The 23,967-nt window shown below is 41.0% G+C and overlaps 1 protein-coding gene and 1 long non-coding RNA gene across 3 annotated transcripts in view; one reads left to right on the top strand and one right to left on the bottom strand.

The window, feature by feature from the left end:
* Nucleotides 1–8,069: 8,069 nt before the first annotated feature.
* LOC113012365 (uncharacterized) lies at nt 8,070–9,226 on the bottom strand. The gene is made up of 2 exons (XR_003270688.1): nt 9,111–9,226; nt 8,070–8,658 (listed from the first exon to the last, which is right to left on the bottom strand). It is a non-coding gene; the product is annotated as an uncharacterized LOC113012365 (long non-coding RNA).
* Nucleotides 9,227–14,672: 5,446 nt separating this feature from the next.
* LOC113012672 (isoleucine--tRNA ligase, mitochondrial-like) overlaps nt 14,673–23,967 on the top strand; it is a 13,244-nt gene continuing 3,949 nt past the window's right edge. The window contains exons 1-20 of one of the 2 annotated variants that reach the window (XM_026152972.1): nt 14,673–15,148; nt 15,645–15,767; nt 16,458–16,611; nt 16,704–16,852; nt 17,106–17,155; nt 17,234–17,342; nt 17,417–17,508; nt 17,792–17,907; nt 18,118–18,287; nt 18,711–18,801; nt 18,964–19,115; nt 19,248–19,408; nt 19,569–19,671; nt 20,424–20,517; nt 21,415–21,492; nt 22,908–23,019; nt 23,098–23,200; nt 23,473–23,595; nt 23,678–23,809; nt 23,887–23,967. The exon at nt 23,887–23,967 is cut by the window's right edge and continues 26 nt beyond it. In XM_026152972.1, coding sequence (XP_026008757.1) covers nt 14,870–15,148; nt 15,645–15,767; nt 16,458–16,611; nt 16,704–16,852; nt 17,106–17,155; nt 17,234–17,342; nt 17,417–17,508; nt 17,792–17,907; nt 18,118–18,287; nt 18,711–18,801; nt 18,964–19,115; nt 19,248–19,408; nt 19,569–19,671; nt 20,424–20,517; nt 21,415–21,492; nt 22,908–23,019; nt 23,098–23,200; nt 23,473–23,595; nt 23,678–23,809; nt 23,887–23,967 — 2,472 coding nt within the window. In that variant the 5' untranslated portion in view covers nt 14,673–14,869. The remainder of the gene's footprint in view (nt 15,149–15,644; nt 15,768–16,457; nt 16,612–16,703; nt 16,853–17,105; nt 17,156–17,233; nt 17,343–17,416; nt 17,509–17,791; nt 17,908–18,117; nt 18,288–18,710; nt 18,802–18,963; nt 19,116–19,247; nt 19,409–19,568; nt 19,672–20,423; nt 20,518–21,414; nt 21,493–22,907; nt 23,020–23,097; nt 23,201–23,472; nt 23,596–23,677; nt 23,810–23,886) is intronic. The other variant, XM_026152971.1, reaches the window with a different exon arrangement.

Genomic DNA, 23,967 nt, shown 5'->3' with positions numbered 1-23,967 from the left:
ACAGTTACATTTATTTCTGTATCTCAATAAATCATGTTCAGTTTTTCCACATGATCTCTCCTTATTGAACTGCTTTTGTAGATAAGCTTCAAGCCAGAAAGCAACAATACCTAAACCAAAAATATTATCATCAGAAGTGAGACAGTGTCTGGACTATCTCCAGCTGTGTTGCATGTATTAAAGGTAACTTCAGACACTGTCTGGTTGTCATGTCTGAAACAGGCTGTATAGTCACACAGATAAAAGACAGCAGTCATGTTTCTAATATTACAAATCAACCAGAAAGATTATAAAGATAAAAGCTGTGAGACCCCACTAGAGAAAGGATGGCTTGTTATCATTACATGAAGTGATTTAGAAATAATATGTAAGCTTTCAGGGCAGCACTCACAGCTTTTTAAAACTGATTACCTGTTGGTGAGCACACACAGGTATATAAACATACAGGTGAACTCTAAGAGGTTATAAAGAAGAGAGCTGTGCTGCTATTTTTACAGAACACAATTTATTCACATTTTTATATTTACAATCAGTTTTTATTTATATAAACAAAATAAACATTACAAAACTAGAAACAAAACTATCTTATGTACAATATCAACAGTTTCTCCCCTATTTCCTCTTTTCTTCCACCCATCTTTGTCTCTCTGCCTCGTAGAAAGGAGACCCCTGAATCTCCTTCCAGGTGCTCTTGGCTCGTGAGCCAAAGCCAACCAGCTTGATCATTCTCAGAGGGCTTCTGCAGCAACACTCACTCTGCTGGTCTTGTAGTTCAGAAGAGTCTTTATCTCTGTAAAGCTGAGGGCATACTGTAACAAATGAATGCAAGCTCTCCTTGCCATGCCTTCTTCCACAGAGGTCCCTGCAGCCTCTTCCTTCTTGGACGATCTTGATCAGGTACATGGTGTACCCGACATCATTCCCCCAGAAGCACCGGAAAGATTTCCCTTTATGCTTTCCAAACGCAGAATGTACTCTCCCTGCACTTCCTTCATGTCAGACTCATCCCCTCCTCTCTGATACGATGACAGTCAGAAGCCATTCCGATGTAAACATCCTCCTCACAGGTGCAGACTTGTCCTGCAGTTTGGGGTCATTTTTAATTCCGTCGAGCTTCTTTTGACGGGTCCTGGAGAAGGTATCCAAGTGGCCCCTTGCGGAACACCACAGAGATTTTCCCTGGATATGGCGCAACTTTCTTCTGCATCTTGACAAGCAGTGAAAAAAATAACAATTATATTAAACAAAATTGATTCCAAACACAAACAAAGACATTTCAGGTTATAATCTTGCTGCTGGGTTTACACAGCAGGATGCAGGAGAACAATAACGAGACACAATTTGAAAGAACATTGACAACATTTGGGATAAAATTGTTTTTTCCTCCAGGTATAACAAACTGTTCTGTCTGTAAATAAAAACCTTTCATGGTTGAATGATTATTGGCATATCTGCAAAATTTGTGGTAACTGCTTAGTAGTCATGGCACATAAGAATTGCTGGTAGATTAACAACATATATGTATTTAAGCCATCGTGTTTATTCATACACGAGTGGGCATTGCTCATGTTAGAGATATCAAACAGATTTTCGCATTGATAAGGTGACTGACCATTACAACATGAAAGCAATACATTTTCTTTTAAAGCAGGTTCAGTCATTTAGCATGTCATCTCATAACAAGACACTTATCGGTTATTTAATTGTACCACATTATAGTAATGTCAGTGTCACAGCAGTCGGAAACCTACAAAGTTTATTTAATGGCAAACACGTCAATGAAACACGCAATTTATTTAAGGATCACGTTCATTCATTTTTTTACCGTGCCACTTTACAACAGCAGATGCAACTCCCACCGTCTTTAACTGAGCGATGGATGCTTCGTAAATGCAATCGCAACACGCCCTATTACCTGTAATATAACACCTGTAAATGTATTCTGTTGGTTTACTGTTATTTCAAACGACGTTTCTTACCTTTGATCAATGAATTAGGAGCGTTGGGATGTGTTGCGAGCGGTGAGTTACTTGTTTTCTCTCCCGAAACGTAAAAGAGGAGATTTTTTAAAAAGTGCCGCTGCATCTCAAACTCCCAACAGCGCCGGAAGACCGTAGTGGCCAAAAATATATTACATCCGTAGTGGTTTAGCACTACCATAGAGAATGAATGGGAAACGGTTTAGGCCGTTTAGCTAAACAATCCCAGGCTCCCGCTCTGCCCAGCGTAAAGCACAAGGCTCACGTGCTGAGTGAAGCGGGAAAAAAAGTGCGAGAGAGAGGCTCAGAGAAAGAAAAACAAACCCACGTGACGGCTCGCGATAAGGAGCCGGCTCGCATCGTCCACGTCAAAGATTCGGCTCTAAGAGCCATTTCGTTCGGCGAACGACCCATCACTACTCTCCCCTACTCTGGCTCTAGCGCTCTTGCTGCCAGAGCATGGTGGCTGAGACACAGCGGAGCAGAGGTGTAAGTGCCTGGCTTAAAACAGGACATATTAGCTACATTTAACCTTCAGTTACTCTTTATATAGTTAGGTAGGAGTCAGAACATGTTTCTTTTTAGCTGATTCACCCAGGTAACCTGCAGTGTTGGAAACGTGTTTTCCACGATGTTTTCTACCCTACAATCAGTCCTGCTCTGTAGTAAAATCAGCGACATTTGACCGTCCTGTTGCTCCCATTGAAATGTATATTTAAAATCTAAAACTTAAAATTGTCCGTAGCCTAAAGTTGTTACCACTGTCCTGTTTTAAATGGAATGAGAGAAGCTGGTTATTTTGTCATATGTGCCGACATTAAACCCAGGTAAAAGTGTAAGAACAAATGATCCGTCAATAAAGGATAATGTTGGATCAGTGTTTCAATATTTATATCTTTTATTAGATGTACATATGGTTTGGTTGCCTTTTGGTTGAGAGTACACTGAGAGAGGTTTTTTTTTTATTAGTGATCTTAATAGTATTTTTTTTTCATATTAATGTCATTTTTTCATCTAATTGAATACAATCTATTTGTGTATGATTGTCAGTCCAAAGAGGGAGAGAGGAAAGAGGGGAACGTGAGGAGAAAGGGCAAGGTCAGGAAGAACCAGGTAGGAAAACAGACAGGGAATAGTGACAGGCAAAATGAACTGCTAAACTGCTTGAGAGAGTTGACCACCAAAAAGTGATAGACAGATTTGCCAACTTCAAGGTGAGGCAACATAGGTTAAAATAAAAGAAATAAATCTGCAGAGCCATAGTAGTATCTGCAGTAAAGATATTTTCATACATTGTACCATAGGCAAAGTTGCCTCCATTTTTATATATATTTTTTATCAATATTTTGTACATTTCAATGACTCTATTTTTGGAGTGTATTTTTATATATCTGTATTGTATTATACATACACATTAAAAGTGAATCTCTGTCCAAAAAATGCACTCAGTTTACTTCTTACTCACCATAATCATCATTCATCATTTTCCCCCAGTAAAGTAATTAAGGTTAGGATGTGTGTGTGTGTGTGTGTGTGTGTTTTTTTGTTTGTTTTTTTTAAAATTCCAATCCATTCTTCTTTTGCAGCATTTAAATAACCTTTATCTGATTTGATGGTTTTGTCACAGACTTTTAAAAAAGTGTTTTGCAAATGTGGGGATTAAATTGTGTTAAAATGTACAAAACAGTGATGTCATGTTTTGTGACGAGGACCCAGGCACAGAGAGACTTGATGAATTTAAGAATCTTATGATTTAGTAAAGAAATTTGCAGACTTGCATAGAGATGGTAAAATTATGATGACTGATAACGGAGATGAAGACAACAGACGATGAGGACAGGGAGGAACAGGGGTTTAAATGCACCAAGGAGACAGTCAGAGGGAACTTGGGACAACTGGAGACATTTAAGGATGCAGGGACTGACAGAGACAGGGAAGAAGTCTCATTGTGACGAGTAAAGTTTATCTTGCCTGGCTGGGCAGTTCTCTGGGTGCTCAGCACCCCCAAAATCTCTGATCCTAGAATCACCCCTGCATCACAGCACGTCAGATAATGGGAAATAGAAAATAAATATTATAATCATTTCAATCTCATTTAAGTGCGGGGCTAAGACTAATTTAATAATTTCTTCAGTTTCTTCTGGCGAGACTTAACTTTGAGCAAACTGAGAACACGTGACTGTGTTGGTTAGTGTTGTTATCACGTGGTAGGATTTTGTACATTCACAGGAGAGTCACAAACAGGACCTCTTTCTTTGCACCTTATATATCACATTTATTATGATGATGATTAGACTTCAAAAATATGTGTAATCACAGTATAAGATAAGTTTCTACATCCTTTAATGAGGCAGAACTGGACATGGGATAGTGGAGATCAATATTAAACTTTAAATGATACTATAAACTGGAACTTCAAGTTTTCATTTCTGCTAATGTTTTACACTCTTAATGATACATTTGACCTGTCAGATTGTTTAGATGAGGTTCATGTATCCTAAAATGAAAATGTGAATAACAACACAAATAATGAAAACAATAGACTTAAAATAAGATCTTTAATCAGTTCATCTTCGCCAACTGGAATAAATTAGGAAATAGGGTTAGGGTTATTAAAAAAATATACAAACAGGCACCCCTAAAGTTTGTATTGTGGGTATACTGCAGGGTAATCTCTTGCATCGTGTGAAAGCGATATTAAAAGGCATGCTGTATTTTGTTTTGTTTTGTTTTATAAAGCTCGCCACCACTAGAGGGCACGATGACACCATTAGTTGTTTTTTAACAGAAACCTTACCTGAGTCAAATGGTAAAGGCAAACCATTTTTGTGGTGTCATTGGAAAATACTGAATGGAGCTGTACTTTTGTTTCTAGTTTTATCCGTAAGATTAGAATGAGAATAATCGAATTAATTAAGTTAAATATTAAACCAAAGTTGACTTTTTTCAAAAAAACAATTTTTTTAACTATCATAAATTTTGGTTATTATACAGCAGTATTCCACATCCAGACACTAGAGGGTGTTTATAATGCTGCTGGGGGCTCAGAGGAAGAATAAATATCGCTTCATATGTGTACCTCTTCTGTTCTTTACCAAATGTCACTAATTATGCATAAAAACATATTTTAACCTTCTAAAGCACGACAGAAAGCTTTTTTTTAAAGTCTCATGCCCATTACGTGTGAAGTTCAATAGTCCAATAAGATGTGGCAGTCACTATTATGAATGAGTTGAAAGGGTGGTATCTTATTCTTACATATGGCCTAGTGTTTGCATAGTGTTTTATTGCTAAAGCAGTGGTTCTAAAAAAATTATCCACCACTCGGCATTGTCTACTAATATAGGAAATATCTAACCAATTTTTCTTTTTAAAGACTGGAGAATATAAGGAACAGTTTATTTCATTTTATTATTTATTTACTTATTTGGTTGTGAGAGGAGGAAGCACTTGCTTGCCTGTCTGTAAATATCGCACACCGCTGTTAAATGGTGGTTTAAGGTTGTATGGCTACGGTTTTCGTGTAGTATGTTATTTTCTCGTTAATATTTGTAGTGAGGGGACATTTTTATAGGTCAATATCAAATTCAGAAATACAATATTGTAAGGTGGCTTGGTGAGTCACCAACAGACTGTATATAAAACATTGATTTAGCCACTGGGCCATCAATTGTTTTGTGGACTCACATTTTGAAGTCTCAATTTGCTGGGCTGCTGCCACGATTATTTCTTTCTTTATTAAGAGAGACGTGACCACATTTAGTATAATGAGTGGAAATCTAAGTTATCAACTAGCACTATCTATTTTTTAAGTAAACTGCATTTTTACACAATATGGGTGCATCACACAAGCACCACAACCACTACATAATTTCCTCGGGGATTAATAAAGTATTCTTATACTGAATTATTGCTATGTAACATCCAAATAAAATACTAGAATTTTATTTAGCAAAAAAAGCTTCTTGGTTTTGGATTAGTGCAATTAACTGCATAGCAAATCATACCATTATCCCTCTGCTGGTTCTTTTTCAGGTGAAGAGCTGGGCCGGCTGTGTGGTTGCTCAAACTGTGGGTGAAGCCCTTCTGTTCCTGGGCTCTAGCTCTCATATCTGTTGCCACTTTTAAGGCGCAGCTTGAGGGGCTTTTCTCTGCCAGAATGCAGTTGCATCATGGTGTGAAATGCCTTGTTTAAAAGATGGTTGGAAAACCTACTTCCACAAGGAAGACTTTCACTCATCAGGCTGGTCACTTCTCACAGCATGTAAAAGGAAAGTAATCACAGAGTCCACCCAGAACAGAGTATGTGTATTTTTTTTAACATAATTACATTAACATTCCAGTTTTTAAAATGTGTTGCACAAAATTAAAAAAGTTTTGTGCAAAACCTATCTCATAGTGCTTCGTGGGGAAAAAGGATAATGACCCAAATCCTGCTGCAAAAGCAACCCAAGAGTTTCTCGGTACAAAGAAATGGGATATTCTTCAATGGCCAAGTCAGAAACCTGACATCCAACCAGTAGAGCGGGCTTTTGGTGAAACTGTGAATGTATGTGTGCTATCTTATATGACGTGTTTCCCCTCTTTGTCCAAGATAAATTTCTCCCAAGCGAGACAATAATTGCTGATCTGATCCGATCTTTTCAGTTACTCAATCACCTATTGCATGATTTTAAATCCAATGTGGAGGTATAAATGGGAAAAATGACAAAAATCGAGTCAATGTCCAAGTACTTACAGCCCTACATGTATCAATTTCACTTACTTTTAACAGTAAATCCATGCTTCAGAGAGCAGCCATCACACTGATGATATCATCTGCACTGTTTCACTTCCTGCTTTTCTTTGTCAGCCTGATGGTAACTCTTTTCCAAACCTTACCAACAATTGGTATTCAACACACAGAGTTAAACAAAAGATGCTTAAAGATACGTTACAAATTAATGTTAACATCATATATAACAAGCCAAAGACCAAAACCTTGTTTTTGTTCCAGGCTGTAAGCATGTTTAATTCTGCTCTAAAATTGGACATTTAAACATGGGGGTTTATGGGAAAAGACTCACATTTGGAGTCGGTTGTTGAAGGAACAGCAGTACTTTGAGTCCTGACGCGTTTTTGTCATTTTTCAGCCTCAAAGGTTTCCATTTGTTTCATCATTCAAGTTTTGAGTGCACATTGCTGCTCAGAAAGAGCCTGGGAACAGGAGAAGTGGCTCAACTCTGAAACTTGTCCTTCACCTTTCCCCCCTCTCCCTTCTTTCATGTACCCTCACCCACCTTTCCCACAAGTGACCAAACACTTTACCTGAACTCAGGTTTCTGCTTTTGTTCCAGATGGTAAGAAACGGGAGGATGAGAGACTTAAGGGGTCATACCTCAGTGGTGAATGTGGCCTCTTTGGGTTTCGGATTATCAAGCAGGAAGATGAGAAAATGTGAAGATCAAGGAAAAATGCTTATGCAGTTGAAGCTGCAGCACCTGAAGTAGGTCCTGATCTGAGTTTAGCAGAGAATGAGCTGGACAATGCGGCCTTTGTCTCGTGATCAAAGGGGGAAATTCCCACACAAATCGGGGGGGGGGGGGGTGTCTCAGGTGAATTCCATCCAGCCACCGACCTTCACAGATAAGCAGGCGGCTCCTTTATGGCTAAGCCCCTGCAATAGGTGGAGGAAGGCCTCGGCAGCCCTTCATTTATTTACTTGCTCTTGGTCAGTTATTAAGATGCCACCAACGTCTTGCTTTGTGAGATACTGTTGCCAGATTATGGTGGATGAAGAAAACCACTTCTGAAATGGCAGTACCCCCACACACTCCAGATGTAATTTGTGCTTTAACCAAACCGAAATAAACTCGCAGCTAAAGCCAGTTGAGAATTAGGCCACACCCCTTCAGCGTATTCTTTCCCCTTCATCCAAAACCAAGTAAGAGCCTTGGAGTTTGAAGCAGAGCTGCATCAGTTGTGGACCCTTGATCTGATTCTCTTCATTCTCAGCCTCGCCAGCTTTATTCAGTGTTAATTTGATGGCTCTACAGTCTACCCTGAAAACTTTAAACACTCAAAGCAGGAACGAGATGGTCAGTCATGTGGTCTCACAATTTAAAGCTTTATTTAATCTACATAAAAATAAACAGTTCAAGTCACACCCTGAAAGTACAGTGGTCACAATTTAGCTCATTTACAAATCACGTTCAGGCGAATGAAACCAGAATCAAAGACGGTCACTACACGAGTCTGAGGTGTTCTCCCACTGCACGCAGGAGTAAAAGGGCCGGTGTGGTGCCAAAGTTTTCAGAGTCCTTGCAGAGCCAGTACAGAGGAGAGAAAGAGCAGAATGCTTGAAAGTGAGCGTCGCCTTTTAAGACAAGTTTTCCCACCCAGCGCTTGAAATGTAATTCCAAAACGCGTTTTTGGCTGTTTTTGAGTGGGTGGGTGGGTGGATTGAGAGATTAGTGTAATTAGACTAAGCCAGCACTGGATCCACAGTGTAACCTGTGCTGGCTTTTGTGTCCAGCGCGGTCAGTCCACTCAATCAGGACCGGTGGAGGAGAAGAGCGGTCAGAGCCAGCGGGGGGAGCAGCACCATGAAGGCGGCGGTAGCCCCACAACAAGCCCCCGTGGAGCTCGGGGTGGTGATGTTTGTGTTGTCCGGATTCGTGGCGTTATTCGCCAGGGCCACCTGAAACACATTTGTATTTAATTAAGATGATTCAGTCCGGGTGATTTCATTTTTAAACTAGGATTTAACGTGCGAGGGAGAAAGTTAATCAAAATTCAGTCATTTCGTTTCCATTTTGATTTGGGAAAAAAAAAAAAAAAAAAAAAGCGCTTTAAAGCCTCTGTTCAAGACCTAGCCCGAAACTTCTAGAAGTTTGCCATTGTATCCTTATTGCCGCCGTCTGTTCTGCAGGGGACAAACTGATTTTTATATTCATGACTTTTCCCCTAAAATTACGAGATCGTAGATGCACTCCAAGCATAACGTTTTAACCTCGATCCCTAATTGAACATTTAGCTCATCTGCGCCATTACAGCGTTTCATGCGTAAACAAATTCCGTTGGCCACAGTTGATGAGGTTGGTGAAAGTATGAAGAAACAAAACAAAAAAAGGAGGCACGGATCAAACTGACCTGTGATGTGAGATGGAAAGCCAGCAGCAAAACTCCGACGACTGCGACGCACAGTTTCTTCATGATGGATGGGATTCTGTTCTTCTTGGTAGAGAAAACGTGAATGGAACAGGAGACCAAGCCTTTGCTTTTTTATACCTCCCAGTGACGTCATCAACCACGCCAAAACACCTGCCTTTATGTATCATTCTGCAACAAATGTTATTTACTTTTACTTAGCTACGAATTATGCATTTTGCGTTATAGTAAACCGGATAAGAAATAAAAACAAATGAATAGCAAAGTTACTTAATGCATATTTAATAAATTAGAGATATAGCTGCCATACTAATACTGCACTATTCCCTGTTTTCTATGTGGTCTTTGATGCATTGATCGTGATTTTACAGTGTTCTCTCTTTGAGTGGAGAGCGTTAGATGAAATAGCTCAGTAAAGCTTTATCAATAGAGTGATTAAAACAAGGCTCTCCAGGCTCCCCATTTCTATCTTTGCAGGTCAAATTAAATTCCGTTTGAAGATGAATGACAAGAACCAATTTTTTTTGTCTCACTTCCAGACTCTAATTTATCCCTCACACATTATTTAGAGGTTATACCATTTCATATGTGGGGATTACATTGTGTAAAGATGAAACATAAACACAAGATTATTATTTGAGCCAATTATTAACCAGATTATTAAAAGGTTCAGTGTGTTCAGCACCCGTGGAGATTCAGAATGAGAAAGAAAAACTTGCTTGTACTGCAGTAAAAGGAAGTTTTTCCTTCTCATTCTGAATCTTTAAGTTATGTGTCATAATTGTATCACTTATTGAATTTAATCTGGTAGAACAAACCTCATGTGGCCCAAGAAATCACAGCCAGTTGGCACCAGCAGGTCGTGCAGAGCTCCAACATAAATGCTTTGTACTTCGGAGCTGTTTAAATCTCTTCTATGTGCTGTAGCTAAGGCACGCTTTAGAAAAGGCAACAGGCAACACTCTGTGTTTTGCACATTCAGTTCATTTGCCAGTCAAGCTGTTGATGATGCATTGAGTCCTGCCAGGTTATAGTCTCACTGTGAAACATAAGCAAAAAAGAAGCCAGTTTGATGAAAACAAGTTTCTAAGGCCCTGACAGTAACATCAGGGAGTAATACAGTATGCAGACTGTCACTGAGGCTGAATCGTAATTCTGACAAAAAGTAACTTTCCTGTTTCTGGAGTCATTATGGTCATGTATGTTTATTATAATTTATTTTGAAGAGATTCCCAGTTTCATAATTACTTTAGGTTCTTTAGGTTTGTAGGTAAGTTTTCCCAAATTCTACTTGAATTTTTGAATGAGCAAATCCGAGGACCTCAAGTCTGAGAACTTTTGTATTCTTGCATGAAAAACACTTCACTCATCATGTCACACAAGCGCACACAAGGTACATTGTAAAGGTGAGTTTCTGCTTGGTTCCTTTTAAAGGGGGACTTTTGTTGTGTTTCCTTGTTTTCTCTCATGTACATAAATATATAATACTGCAATAATCAAAGCTCCTGTGAGAGGAAACAGCACTAAAATAGTCATCCCAGTCATCTAGCCTGATGTTCAAACATTCTGTTTGCAAGGGGGAGTCAATCAATAGAAAGCTGGCGTAAAGGAAGTGTAGCTTTTGAAAGAGGAGTTAAAACGCCTTGGTTCAGCAGTGGATTTGCTGAGAGGCCACCCTCTAAAAAAGACATTTTATGTAACAGAAAACAGACTATTTTTTAATCATAGTACTAAACTCAACTGGAAAAGGTGAATACGACACACAAATTATAATTACATCTATCTATCTATAAACAGATAGATCTATCCGGAGCCTATTCCAGCTGTCATAGGACGAGAGACAGAGTACACTCCGGACGGTTCGCCAGTTTTTCACAATGACTAACTTCTGGTCGTCTGTTTCTCGCCCAGAGAAACAGACGACCATTGACATTTACACCTATAATCAATCTTAGAATCACCAATGAACCTAACCCCTTTAACTATATGTCTTTGCACTGTGGGAGGAAGCTGGATTACCACAAGAGAACCAGACATGGGGAGAACATGCAAACTCAACACAGAAAAGCCCCAGACTGAATTCAATTCAATTCAATTTATATAGCACTAAATCACACCAACAGTTGCCTCAAGCTTTAATGTAAGTACCCTACAAAATACGAAAAAAACAAACAAAGAAAAAACAACAATCAGATTACCCCTATAAACAAGCACTTTTGTGACAGTGGGAAGGAAAACACAAAGACTGCTGTGGAAACACTCAATGGATCATGGGAGTCCCCATGATCTCTGCCTCTGCCTCCCATTCTACGTCTAAATATGCTATGAACCACAAGTAAACCAGGGCCCTGTTTCAGGAAGCCGGTTTAGAAAACTCAGAGTGAAAAATGATACTCAGGGTTGAGTAACCCCGAACTGTCCAACTCGGAATATTCGGTTTCAGAAAGGCTGATAACAAGTAGTTCAGTCAACGCGGAGTTGCTTTAACCCCAAGTGAAGCGCGCGGACGAGGATACATAAAGCCCTGATCAGTGGAGCACAGATTAAGTGAGTCACCATGGAGACGGAGGGAAAGAAGGCGCGGTCAATGTATTTTACAGCGCTTGAGGCCGAAATTCTGATGGCAGCATATGCCGATAACATGCAAATTCCGCGGAAAAAAGTAACACAGCGACAGCTGCAAAAGAAAGTGAGCATGCATGGCAAAACATAGCCGACAGAGTGTGAGTGTTAATTTAAACATTGATCTAGGGATTTCCACCCATTTAACACGTTATTTTATCATATGTTATTTTATTTGTTATTTTATACATTTTATTTTGTGACGTGATGTGAGCGCAGGTGCAACCCAACAGGCCCCAAACGTTCCTGGCAGCAAGTAAAAATGAAATATAAAAATATAGTCCAAACAGGTAAGGTGTAATTGTATTATGAGCCATAGTGCTTGGTCTGTTTGTCCCATGTAAATCAATTGCAGTTAGAGGCTACATTAATTTTCTGTCTGTAAGCACTTATTGAAATTATCTGAGCACATTACAAGTACATATTTGCTTACTCTGTATGCTCAAATGTGGCCCGTTATAGCCAACAGAAAAAAAGCGGAGGCCCGAAAAACAGGTGGGGGTCCACCACCACCACCACTCACAGAGGCTGAGCAGTTGGCCCTCAGCCAAAACAGTGGGCGCCCTGTGGCCGAAGGCATCTCTGCGGGGACATCCTCTGAGGCAATAACCCCGCAAGACACAAGTGCCTACATAAGGGGTAAATTCAAAATAATACATGATGTGCATACATCCTTTCTTCACAGTCACCTTTGCAGTGCTACTCATTCATTTGATAAACTCTTTACCATAATGGATTATTTTGTAGTGAAGTTATTTTCCTACTGATTTTGCCTTCCCTCAGTCTTGGTTGTCTTTGAGAGCATAATGACAATGAAGTGTAAGGTGATTGGTATGTTTGTTAATTGCCATTTGGTCCCTTGTAAGTTATAAGTGACCTGTATAAACCTCATATTCTATCAGTTGATGGTGATGGTGTACTGCATCTGGTGCAGCCTCCTGTTGAGCCAGACCAACATGCAGTTGTGAGTAATACTCCACAGATTATATGAGTTTACAGTAGAACAGCAATGTTGTTTATTTCTTTACTACAGGGAAATAATGAAGAAACATTGACAGCTGTTACAGAGGAGGAAGCAACAGAGACACTTTATGAGGTTTACATCTTTTAATACTTTGTGTACAGGAAATACAGGTGACCAATAAAGCCAGTTGAACAAAAAATCTGTTTATTCGTCTTTCAACATGTTGAGGTGATGGGTCAAAAGAAATGATTGTGACATATGGTGTCTCTGACTGCTCTTCCATCTTGTATGTCCATGGGAGGGTCAGGATGTTCATGGTTTGGATCACTGCTGATGTCTGGTTCAGAAGGACAGTGTTCTCCTCTAATTGTGGCAATGTTGTGAAGAATCACACATGCCACAATAATGTCACATGCCCTTTCTGGGGTGACCCTGAGCCTTTGCAGGCACTGGTACCGGGCCTTAAGCATTCCGATAGTCATTTCAATTCTGGCTCTTGTCCTGCAATTAGCCAGATTATATCGCTGCTGTGGGCCCGGTTCAGGGTCAGGGTAAGGGGTAAGCAAATAGGGTAAACATGGATACCCCCTATCACCAAGCAAGTAGCCAGTGAACTCTCCTAAGACAGAAGGATACACTTCAGTTCAAATGTCCCTGAAGCAATTGGTCTTATATATTTTAAAGTATTTTCAACTCACCATGTCCAAATTTTGTGCTCAGTGTACATTCACGGAATATTTGTGAGTCATGGACAGAGCCTGGCTGCTTGGCTTCCACATTTGTGATAATGTTGGCAGCATCACATATGATCTTCACAGTGCAGAGAACACAAATTAGCATCCATTACTATGATGAAATAATTTGTTAGTTTGAAATGCTACAGGGAACTATGTACCTGTACATTAATGCTGTGGAAAGACTTCCTGTTCACATAGTCTCCTTCATTTACTGAAGGAGCAATGATTGGAATGTGAGTGCCATCTATACAGCTAATCACGCCTGGGAACCCTGAAAATAAATGTGCAATTTAAGTAGTAGTCCAAGTATCACCACATCATAAATTAAGTTTTGTTCATCCTGATACCTGCAATTTTGTGGCATCCCTCTTTGATGAATCTTGTGGGTCTATGACCGGGGAACACCACAGACGAGTACAGGAGACGTTTCAGTGCAACTGTAACAACCTGACTGCCCGACAGACGGTAGCCTTGGAAACGTGCTCAGCGTAACCAATATTATACAGAAAGCTCCCGTTTGCAAGAAACCGAAGTGCAATACAAATAATATGCAATGAACTGAGAGCATGTCCGCGATGTGTCACATGCGTAATATATGGCCTGAGGATGTTATCCAAATAAATTATAGATTGTGCTGAGAAACGGTAACGTTCGCACAGACAATCATCAGGAAATGATAAAATGTCCAAACGCGCTCTGATCACTCTCTCCCGGCGGAGAGCTCTGCGGAGAATTTGGGCTTCACGATCTACTGGCTCTTCAAGGAAGTGGCACGCCATGTCTGACACTTCCTACTGTCAGGTTTCCGACAAAGGGGCGGAGACAGTCAGGGTTAGTTGTAGTAAACCTGCTAGGGGGCAGGTTAGCTTCACGGCGTGTGTCGTCATAGTGACTCACTCAGGCTGCAGCTGAACTCGCTTTGTGAAACCGAAAACCCAGAGTTTTCGTTAACTCAGGGTATACTTACTCAGTTTTTCCACTAAACCGGCTTCCTGAAACAGGGCCCAGCAGTCTGAGAGCAAAGTGCTTTGTTGGAGTAAAAAGTTACTATAAGGTCTTTAAGGGCCTAAATATCAAGATTTGAACCCCAGTGAGGCATAAGTGATGAGCACCACTCCATATTCTATATACATGAAAAGTAATTTACGCGTAATAATTTATAGCAATGTCTTTCTTTCTGCTGTCATGGTTCAAAATAAACAGCGCCCACGGCGGCATCTCGCTGTCACAAATGCGAAAGCTTCACCCATGACCCCGCTGGGTTTCCGTAGCTGTCCTCTCCTGTATTTCTTCCGAAGGAAACAGAGCACGCTAATACAGAAGGGCGGACTAAAACAACACGGAAACTTCACGCAGAAACAACAAAGCTGTCTGTTTTTGCGAGTTAGCAGCTCGGCCGCAGAGCTATTCGTCTGTCCATGCTGCGGCTGCTGTGCCGGAGTTCGGCGGGGAGCCAGACGCTAGTGCGATGGGCACGGAGGTCACAGCGGGGAGGCGGTCTCCTCCTGCACGGCGCTCGGTCTTGCACCTCCAGCCGCCGCTGTCACGGTACCGGTTCGGGTGAAGTTAATGGTCAGCCCGCGGAGAACGGCTCCGGTAACGCACTGTACCGGGATTCAGTGCTTTTGCCCAAGACCGAGTTCCCGATGAAACTGACCGGACAGAAGCTTCTGGACCGAGAACTCCAAATACAACAGGTACAGCAGGCTAACGAAATCTCATTCAAAAATTGTTAAATTCTATTTGTTTTATGTCGCTTACTAAGTGGTTTCGATAAACTACAACAGACGAATAGTTTATACTTTTGTTTAGCATTTAGTCTTTAATTCGGCATGACTGTTCAGGCTGACAGCTATATCATTGTTACTTTTAACTAGTCCTGATTTCAATTTTGAGCTGAAACATGCAGATCATTGCAACGACAAGGCAGTTTAAAGTGCTATTCATGAAATATTAAAGGGATTACTGTAACGTGATCAGCACAAGACAGTATAAGAAATTTTACAAAGGAAGTAAAAGAAGAAAATAAAACAATTTTGACTTGAGAAAATTATAAATTAACACACGAGTAAAAGTTACAGGAATGGGATTACTAAGCCTGGTCACACGTGATAAAATACTTATATCATGCCTTCATACATATTGGAAAAGCTCACTCAAGATTTAATAGATATTAATTTTTGTTTTTTGCAGGAGTGTGGTTTTGCAGATTTGTACTCATGGCAGCGGGAGAGGAAGGCCAAGAATAAGTTCTGCCTTCATGATGGACCTCCGTATGCTAATGGAGACCCTCATGTTGGACACGCTCTCAATAAGGTAAAAGTGAAACCTTTCAGCTTTCTATCATCAAGTCCTCCTCCAATGAAAATTGGTTGCAAATATAATGTTATACCACAAAACACGTGTATAATAATGAGTGCATTTTACGAGGAAAACAAAAGCATCTTTGTACATAAGGTCACATCCATCCATTCATTTTCTTTCACTTATCCAATTCAGCATTGTAGTTGAGCTGGGGCCTACCCCAGCTGTCACACCCTGGACAGATCACCTACCTGTTGCAGGGCTAACACCATCTGCCAACCAACCCTGACCCACCTTTAGCCTTTTTAAATCCAAAAATTGGGTCACTGTTCATTATAAAAGTTATACTAGTCCTTTAAACATCAACTGTTAAAGATAACATTTTGTACTCCAAGGTTTCTCCTGGATGTCTCTGCATAGTAAGAATCCTTTTTGATAATTGGTTTACAACAAAAGACATCAACTTTATTCTGTTAAAGGAACTCTGTCTGAGCCCAGTTAAAAGGAAATACCTTCCAAAGGAATTTGAGACTGAGAAGGTTAGAGTAACATGGAAGTACCGGTAGTATATTTCACCTACTCTTCCTCCTATAGTGAAAGTAACAAATAAGACGGAACTTTTGGATGCGAACAACGGCGTATTTATTCCTGCCCTCATGATTTGTAAATATTTACTAGCTTCTCAATTATTATTCCATTCAGATCCTGAAGGACATCCGTAACCGTTTTGAGATGCTAAGAGGGCGGCAGGTGCACTACATCCCAGGGTGGGACTGCCACGGCCTCCCCATTGAGCTGAAGGCTCTGGGAGACCTGGGGACGAGCGGCCTTAGTCCTCTGCAGATCAGACAGAAAGGTGAGAAGAAGAAGGAGGAAGTAGAAAGAGGGCTTTTTCTGGTGACTTTTATTCAAATTTTATGCAGCTGCTGTTTGGTTTGTCTCATCCAGCGCGGGAGTTTGCAGAGGGAGCAATAGCCCGCCAGAAAGCTGCATTCCAGCGCTGGGGGGTGATGGCTGATTGGGATCAGTGCTACTACACTTTTGATGGCACCTACGAGGCTGCTCAGCTGAAAGTCTTCCAAGAGATGCACAGTAAGGTGGGTGATGATCTGATCTAAGCATCAGGCAGTGTCACAGTAGAGTGATGTACCTACAAAGCAGGTTCAGCATGACCAGGCTTTCTTTGTGTCAGCTGGATTAACAGACCCCCAAACCCCAGTCAGAGAACATTTTATTTATTTATTTATTTTTGAATTCGTTTATTTAATTTAAACATCAAAATGGGACTCACTGAGATATCTTTAGCTTCCAGTGTATGGTCTAATGTGGTTGTCCCTCTTTGTTCTTCAGGGGCTCATTTACCAGGACTACAAGCCTGTCTTCTGGTCTCCTTCATCCGGGTAATGCAGTTTATTGCAGTTATTACATCTTTGTAATAATTTCTTCTAATCTTGAATCTATTGCTGCAACTTTTACAGAACAGCTCTGGCAGAGGCGGAGCTGGAGTACAACCCCGAGCATGTGAGCAGAGCCGTCTATGCCACATTCCCCCTCGTCACGCTTCCACCAAAGATCGCTTCACAGAAGGTGAAGCACACATGTGGATAAAGCTTTTAGTCATTTTTCACCTGGTATGAAATCTCCTGACTGTGTGTGTCTGTGCAGGGATGGAAAGTGTCTCCGTGTTGGTGTGGACCACCCAGCCTTGGACCATTCCTGCTAACCAGGCTGTCTGCTACATGCCAAATGCCCAGTAAGGAACAGCACCACACACTGGAGACTCGTCCAGCTTGGTCTCATTGCAAAATGTGACAGTCGTGAAAAAAGCAAACGATTTGTTTCAGTTTATAAGATGTCATCATGACTTTATTACCTAAACCTAAGAGATGCGTTTCCATTTCATAACTATAGAGTGTATTTGTTTGTTTGTTTGTTTTAAACCAAACATTGTCTAACCCAGGCACTATTATTATGATGTCAGTAACGTGGATAGCGTGGTGGGGTTTTGAGTGAGTTGTTTTCTGTCTTGCTTGCAGGTATTCTGTGGTGAAGAGAGCGGACAACTCTGAGAAGTTTCTAGTAGCAACTGAGCGGACGGCCAGCATAGCAGCACTGCTGGGCACAGACCTGCAGACTGTAGGCGTCTTCGCAGGTAACACACAGTGTCTGAAGCATCACGTTACCAGGTGCAGACGTGATACTTCCTGCAGTAGAAATGAGCTTTTAACAAAAATAATCCAGGTTGAATTTTGGGGAAATGAAATTCTTCTCTGTATTTTTCCTTCTGCGTCCCATCAGTGGACCCTGCCCCAAAGTTTGAGAAGACGAGCAGAGTTGTTTCTCCATCTTTTTCCTCTCCTAGGCTCCCTGCTTGAAGGTGGGATCTGCAAACATCCCACGATTCCTGACAAACAAGTGCCATTGCTGCCAGCTAATCACGTGACCATGGTGAAGGGAACTGGATTGGTTCACACGGCACCGGCGCATGGGATGGAGGACTACAGTGTGGCCTCGCAGTTTAAACTGCCTGTGGTGTGTTCTGTGTGTAAAAACTAAAAATCCCAACAGTCAAGAAAAAACTTGTGGGTATATGGAGGCCCCAATGAGCCAAAAGTAGGAAGAAATACAGAAAAAAACATATTTCTGGGGAAATAACTAAGGTGAAAATACAGAAATATATAAAAAATCCAATTGGAAATGTATTTATGTTTTTAATAATTCTTTTTGTACACACACAGACATAATTTCTTAGGTTTTGACTTTTGAAAGCTTTGTGAGTTGGCTGAAATCTGTAAAAAGCAAATAAAATACAAAAAGGGATTTTCATTAATCAGTATAGCCAATATACATGCAAGGAGATTATTATTTAACAGTGTGGACCATGTTTGATGAATAATGTGGCTACAGTATATGATAAAACCTGATGTATTTGTGCACATTATTCTTCTACCAAAGGAATGTATGGTGGATGAAGATGGGACATTCAATGAATTAGCTGGACCTGAACTACAGAAGCTTTCTGTAATGACAGAAGGAAATGATAAAGGTATAAAAACATGGAAAAGAGGGAAGAACACGGGGGTTTCTACAGGCTGCTAAAAAGAAATAATTTTTTAATAATATTGTTAATCAAGATAAAAAAAAATGTTTTGAAAATGAGTTTGTTTCTTGTTTGATGATGGATGTATCTGATGCTTGCTTCACTCAGTGATTTCAATGCTGAAGCAGTGCAATGCTCTGCTGAAGGAGGAGCAGTGCGTCCATAGTTACCCGTATGACTGGAGGACAAAGCAACCTGTAGTCATCAGACCCAGCAAACAGTGGTTCATCAACACAGAGTCACTCAAAGACAAAGCAAAGGTAAAAGACATTCAGATCATTTGGACCAGATTAGTTTTTTCGTCTGTACCTGACACTTCATTTCTTCCAGTGAGCGAGAGTGCTTCACATTTCCAGTTTTGTCTAAAGAAGTATGTGCGTGGGATTTTGCAGGAGGCCCTGCAGAAGGTGCGTGTTTTGCCCGAGTCGGCCAGGAGCAGCCTGCTCACCATGCTGGACAGACGGACATACTGGTGCATCTCCAGGCAGCGCAGCTGGGGCGTCCTCATCCCCGTCTTCTACCATAAAGAAAGTGGAGAGGCTCTCATCAACAAGTAAAGCCAACAAACGCATTCATAATAAAACACACACACCAACAGCTGCGTGCACATATTTACTGTATGCTTGAAATTTCTCTTTTTGTTCTTTCTTATTTTTTATTTTTAAACAGTATTTACAAACTGGCAAACATCTGTGATTCTTTGACCTTTACAGATACACTGTGTCCCACATCGCACAGCTCTTCAAAGAAAAGGGCAGCGACTGTTGGTGGGAGCTTCCCATTGAGACTCTGCTGCCTCCCGAGGTGCTCAAGAAGGTGCGAAAACTAATGTGTGGAAACAGCTAACAATCAGATATTACTGATAACAGGGTCCTCACTGTCATCCATCATTGATGTCATTGCCAGAGGCATCCCTTCCCATCCTCAAGCATTTTTAACTTTGCCGTCCCACTTTTTAGGCAACGGCATTTTGTAAAAACTACAACAACTGTAGGAAAAATGTGCAACAGTGTAACAGCCCTTCTGGGTTCTATTTCTAAACCAGTGTACAACTTAGGAGCAAACCTACTGGTGCATCAAACCCAGTGTGTGTCCACACAGGGGGCCGTAAATCAGATTTTTCTTGGATTAACAGGCCTCCGTGTTGGGACCCGTTTTTATTAATGACATTTGCAAGGACATCTAAGCAAAATACACCTCTGTGCTGATGATGGTGTCATTCGTGCATATGCTTCTTATCTATATCTATAAACCAATATTGGGTAAATTTCCACTCTAGCTCTACACCCTTCTGTCTCTACTCCGGTAAGTTACCAGCTACACTTCAAATGGTGGCTGGACTTTGATAAGTCTGGGAAAAGCATTTTCTTACATGCTGTGGACAAGGAAAAACTGAAACCATATCCATTAATGATTTTAAAGGCATCATAGGGAGTCAAGGGCACATGGCTTTACTCTTGGCAATGTTTTTGACATTTTTTTTTTTCTCTAAGAGAATATTTGAGATGTTTTTCTCGTAAATGTAAAACTTATCACAGTTTTTCTGTGAATATATATATTTGTCTCAGAGTAAAGCAGGTGCAGCGAGTGATTACGTTCGTGGAGAAGACGTTCTGGACATTTGGTTTGACAGTGGAGCGTCGTGGGCAGCAGTGCTCGAAGGTACATTTGAAGTTTCTTCAGTTTGTCCTGTTATGCAGATCATGTAAAAGTATTAATGGATTTTGTTAATTTTGTAAAAACCTCTCCGAGGACATTGAAAATGATCGTCTCAGAGCAGCAGAACAGGCCTGTGACTGAAGGTTTCCAGGTGCCTCTAATCAAACCTCCTGTTATTAGTTTTATTAGCGACAAAGCTACTTGAAGCTACTTTATGTAGTCCCACATGCCAGGTAAGCTGCTTTGCAAAGCATCATTAGTGAGAGTGGGCTAGTCGGAGTCCTGGATTAGCAAACGTCAGCACATCACAGATACTGGACAAGGTGATTGGATTTATTTATCTGTTTTTAGAACTGGAAGAAATTCCTGCTCACTGTCAGGGTCAGAAGTAGGAAAAAATGAAAACCGGTTAATAAGTATGACTAAAAGTTAAAACTGGTAATAGTATGGAAACAGTATGTTTGGATAAAGAAGTGAAATCGTTCACTAAACACTGGGTTAAAAGTTGAAATAGCAGAAATTACACACTTTATTAGGTATACCTGTTAAACACAAATATCTGGGATAGGATCAGAATTTGATGAAATCAGGGGTCCATCCTGCCTCATGTCAATGGTTCAGGCTGCAGGTGGCGTAATGGGGTGGGGGATTATTATTCAGCACATTTTGGGTCAAAATTTGCCGAGGGGTGTGAGTGGAGTTAATGTTTTTTAATAGCAATTCAACCAATATTAGAGTTGGATCCTGCTCACTTTGAACTGTCTGCATTTTGAAGGTATTTTTGAACTACTACCACAATGCGCAGTAGCTTTGTTTTGCTCCAGGAGATTCAAATAGACACTTATTTGCTGAAGTATGAGAGTTTTTCCATCATCTGTGTGATTGTGTTGTCATTTGTAGAGGAAATGGAGGAAAACTCTGAGCCTGAGTCACATCTCAGATGGCTCCCAGCTGGGCTCCAGAAATCTCTGGTTACAGGTTGTTCGATCGTTCAGCTACAGGGACAGGCACTCTAGTCTTTGTATTATAGTCATTTATTTTCTTTTTTGTCTCTTTCCATCTTCTCTTGTACTTTTTACCTCTTTTTACCTTTAAAATATTTTGGGATATTTGGTAAAGATGTGTTATCACTTACCAGCCAACCCATTTCTTCCTTCTACTCCATCGCAGTGCCTCAGTACTGCCAGTACTCAGTGATGTCTTTTGATGAACATGTCTGTGAAGGTTCTCAGTCATCCAGGTCATTGTAGTCTAAGGAGCTTGGAAAGAAAAGCGTCTGGACTTCTTTAAGTTGCTTAAAGACGTTTCACCTCTCATCCGAGAAGCTTCTTCAGTTCTAAGGTCAAATGGTGGAGAGTCCCAGATATAACCTAGTGGGAGTGACCCCCCACAGAGGGACAAAAGGACCCCCTGATGATCCTCTAATCGCCTGAGCCAAGGTGTGAAACTGGGCGTGGGTCCCAATCAGCCAGAGTTTCGGGTGTGCTCATTGTGAAACCTGGCCCCACCCTATCATGTGATTTCCTGAGGTCAGACGGCCCAGGATGTGAGTGGGCGTTAAGGCGTCTGGGGAGGGATCTCAAAACTGGATTATAGATGGCAGAGAGTTGGTGTCGTAAACCACCGGCTCTGTTCAAAGATGGTCGCTCACAGTGGACATAGATGCTTCTTTCACTCCTCTTTCAAACCATCTGTCCTCTCTGTCCAAAATGTGAACATTGGCATCCTTGAAAGAGTGACCTTTGACCTTTAGATGCAGATGGACTGCTGAGTCTTGTCCATTTGACCTTCGAACTGAAGAAGCTTCTCGGATGAGAGGTGAAACGTCTTCAAGCAACTTAAAGAAGTCCAGACGCTTTTCTTTGCAAGCTCCTGTGACTTTTGATGAACATGTTGTTCAGTTGGAAGATTGTAACTGATTAGCACAGCATGAATCTCAGCACCCTGCCTTTTATGACTCCCTTTCAAAAACATTCAGGACACTGAGAGTGTTGAAAGGTTCATTTGCTACATAACTGGATAAACAGTTGAAATAGTGTGAGAAGCTGTTATGTAAATGTAGGGATAAAGAAATGAAATTATTAGCAAATAAATTGTTAACTAAACATGCTTCAGTCATTTAAAATGCGTAGTTAAAATTATCAATAAAGTCTGAAGTTATTAGCTTAAGTTTTGCTAGGAGTTGAAATTGCTAGCTAAATACTAGATAACAATGTATTTGTCATTAAAAAATTCCATAATCATCTCATTGACCCATGGGAGATTACTTTGTAAAGGCTTTAAAGATTTATTAAGAATGTGTTATTGTTGTTAGCTTAAAATAGCTTGCAAATCATTAAATGCTGAACTCAAATTTTATACAGTTTAGCTCAGAGCTCAGCTTTTTCTTGCAGCGGAGTCGGACTCTCGGGCTGACGTTTATGTGGAGGGAAAGGACCAGATTGGAGGCTGGTTTCAGTCATCGCTGCTCACCAGTGTGGCTGTCCGGAACAAGGCACCTTACAAGTGAGCGTGCCTTCCACTCGCCACACAGATGATAATGATACACGGAAAGAAGTGTCTGAAAAATGAATATTGTTGCAGGTCTCTTGTGGTCCACGGCTTTGCAGTCAGTGAGAAAGGAGAGAAGATGTCCAAGTCGGTGGGCAACGTTGTGGATCCTGATGTGGTCATTAATGGAGGGAAGGTAAAACGGATGAAGACGTTTCAACCTGTTCTAGATTTAAAATTAAGATAAAGCTAAATAAATTGTTCACTACAATCTACATGTTGTGTCAGCTACACTCTGCAAATATAGGACTTCACGCATCAAAGATTTCCAATTGTGATTCTTTGATTTTACCATTTCCTTGTTTGCCACTTTAAAAAACACACAAAAAAGATTTTAAATGAAGCTGAAACTGAGAAGATAAATTTGCATTTCTGTGTAGAAACTTTCTAACCTGTCATCTTTGCCAGGGCCCCACTGAGCCGGCCTACGGGGCAGACGTGCTCCGCTGGTGGGTGGCAGAGTCGAACGTCTTCTCTGATGTCCAGATTGGCCCCTCTGCGCTCAGCTCAGCCCGGGACAGTATCAGTAAGGTACTTTAAGGTGCAGTTTATCTGCTCGCCACGTTCATCTCACCTGCTGCACCTCCTCTCATGGCTGTTGTTTGCCTTCCAGCTGAGGAACACTCTGAAATTCCTGCTCGGAAACCTGCAGGGCTTCGACCCACGACTGCAGGCTGTGGATCCCAAACAGATGCACTACATCGACCAGTACATGCTACACCTGCTGCGCGAGTACAGCATCAAGGTGTGTTTAAGGTGTAGTCCATCCAACTAATGAAACGAGCACATTTGTGCCCCCTGCTGACGTCTCTTTGTTCGCAGGTTACGGACGCCTACAGTGAGTTTGATGCTGGCAGGGTCATCCGTGTGCTGCAGGCCTTCATAACCAGAGAACTCTCCAGC

Source organism: Astatotilapia calliptera, chromosome 19, assembly GCF_900246225.1.
Source record: "Astatotilapia calliptera chromosome 19, fAstCal1.2, whole genome shotgun sequence".
NCBI lineage: Eukaryota > Metazoa > Chordata > Actinopteri > Cichliformes > Cichlidae > Astatotilapia > Astatotilapia calliptera.
This window is presented reverse-complemented; position numbering and strand designations above follow the sequence as displayed.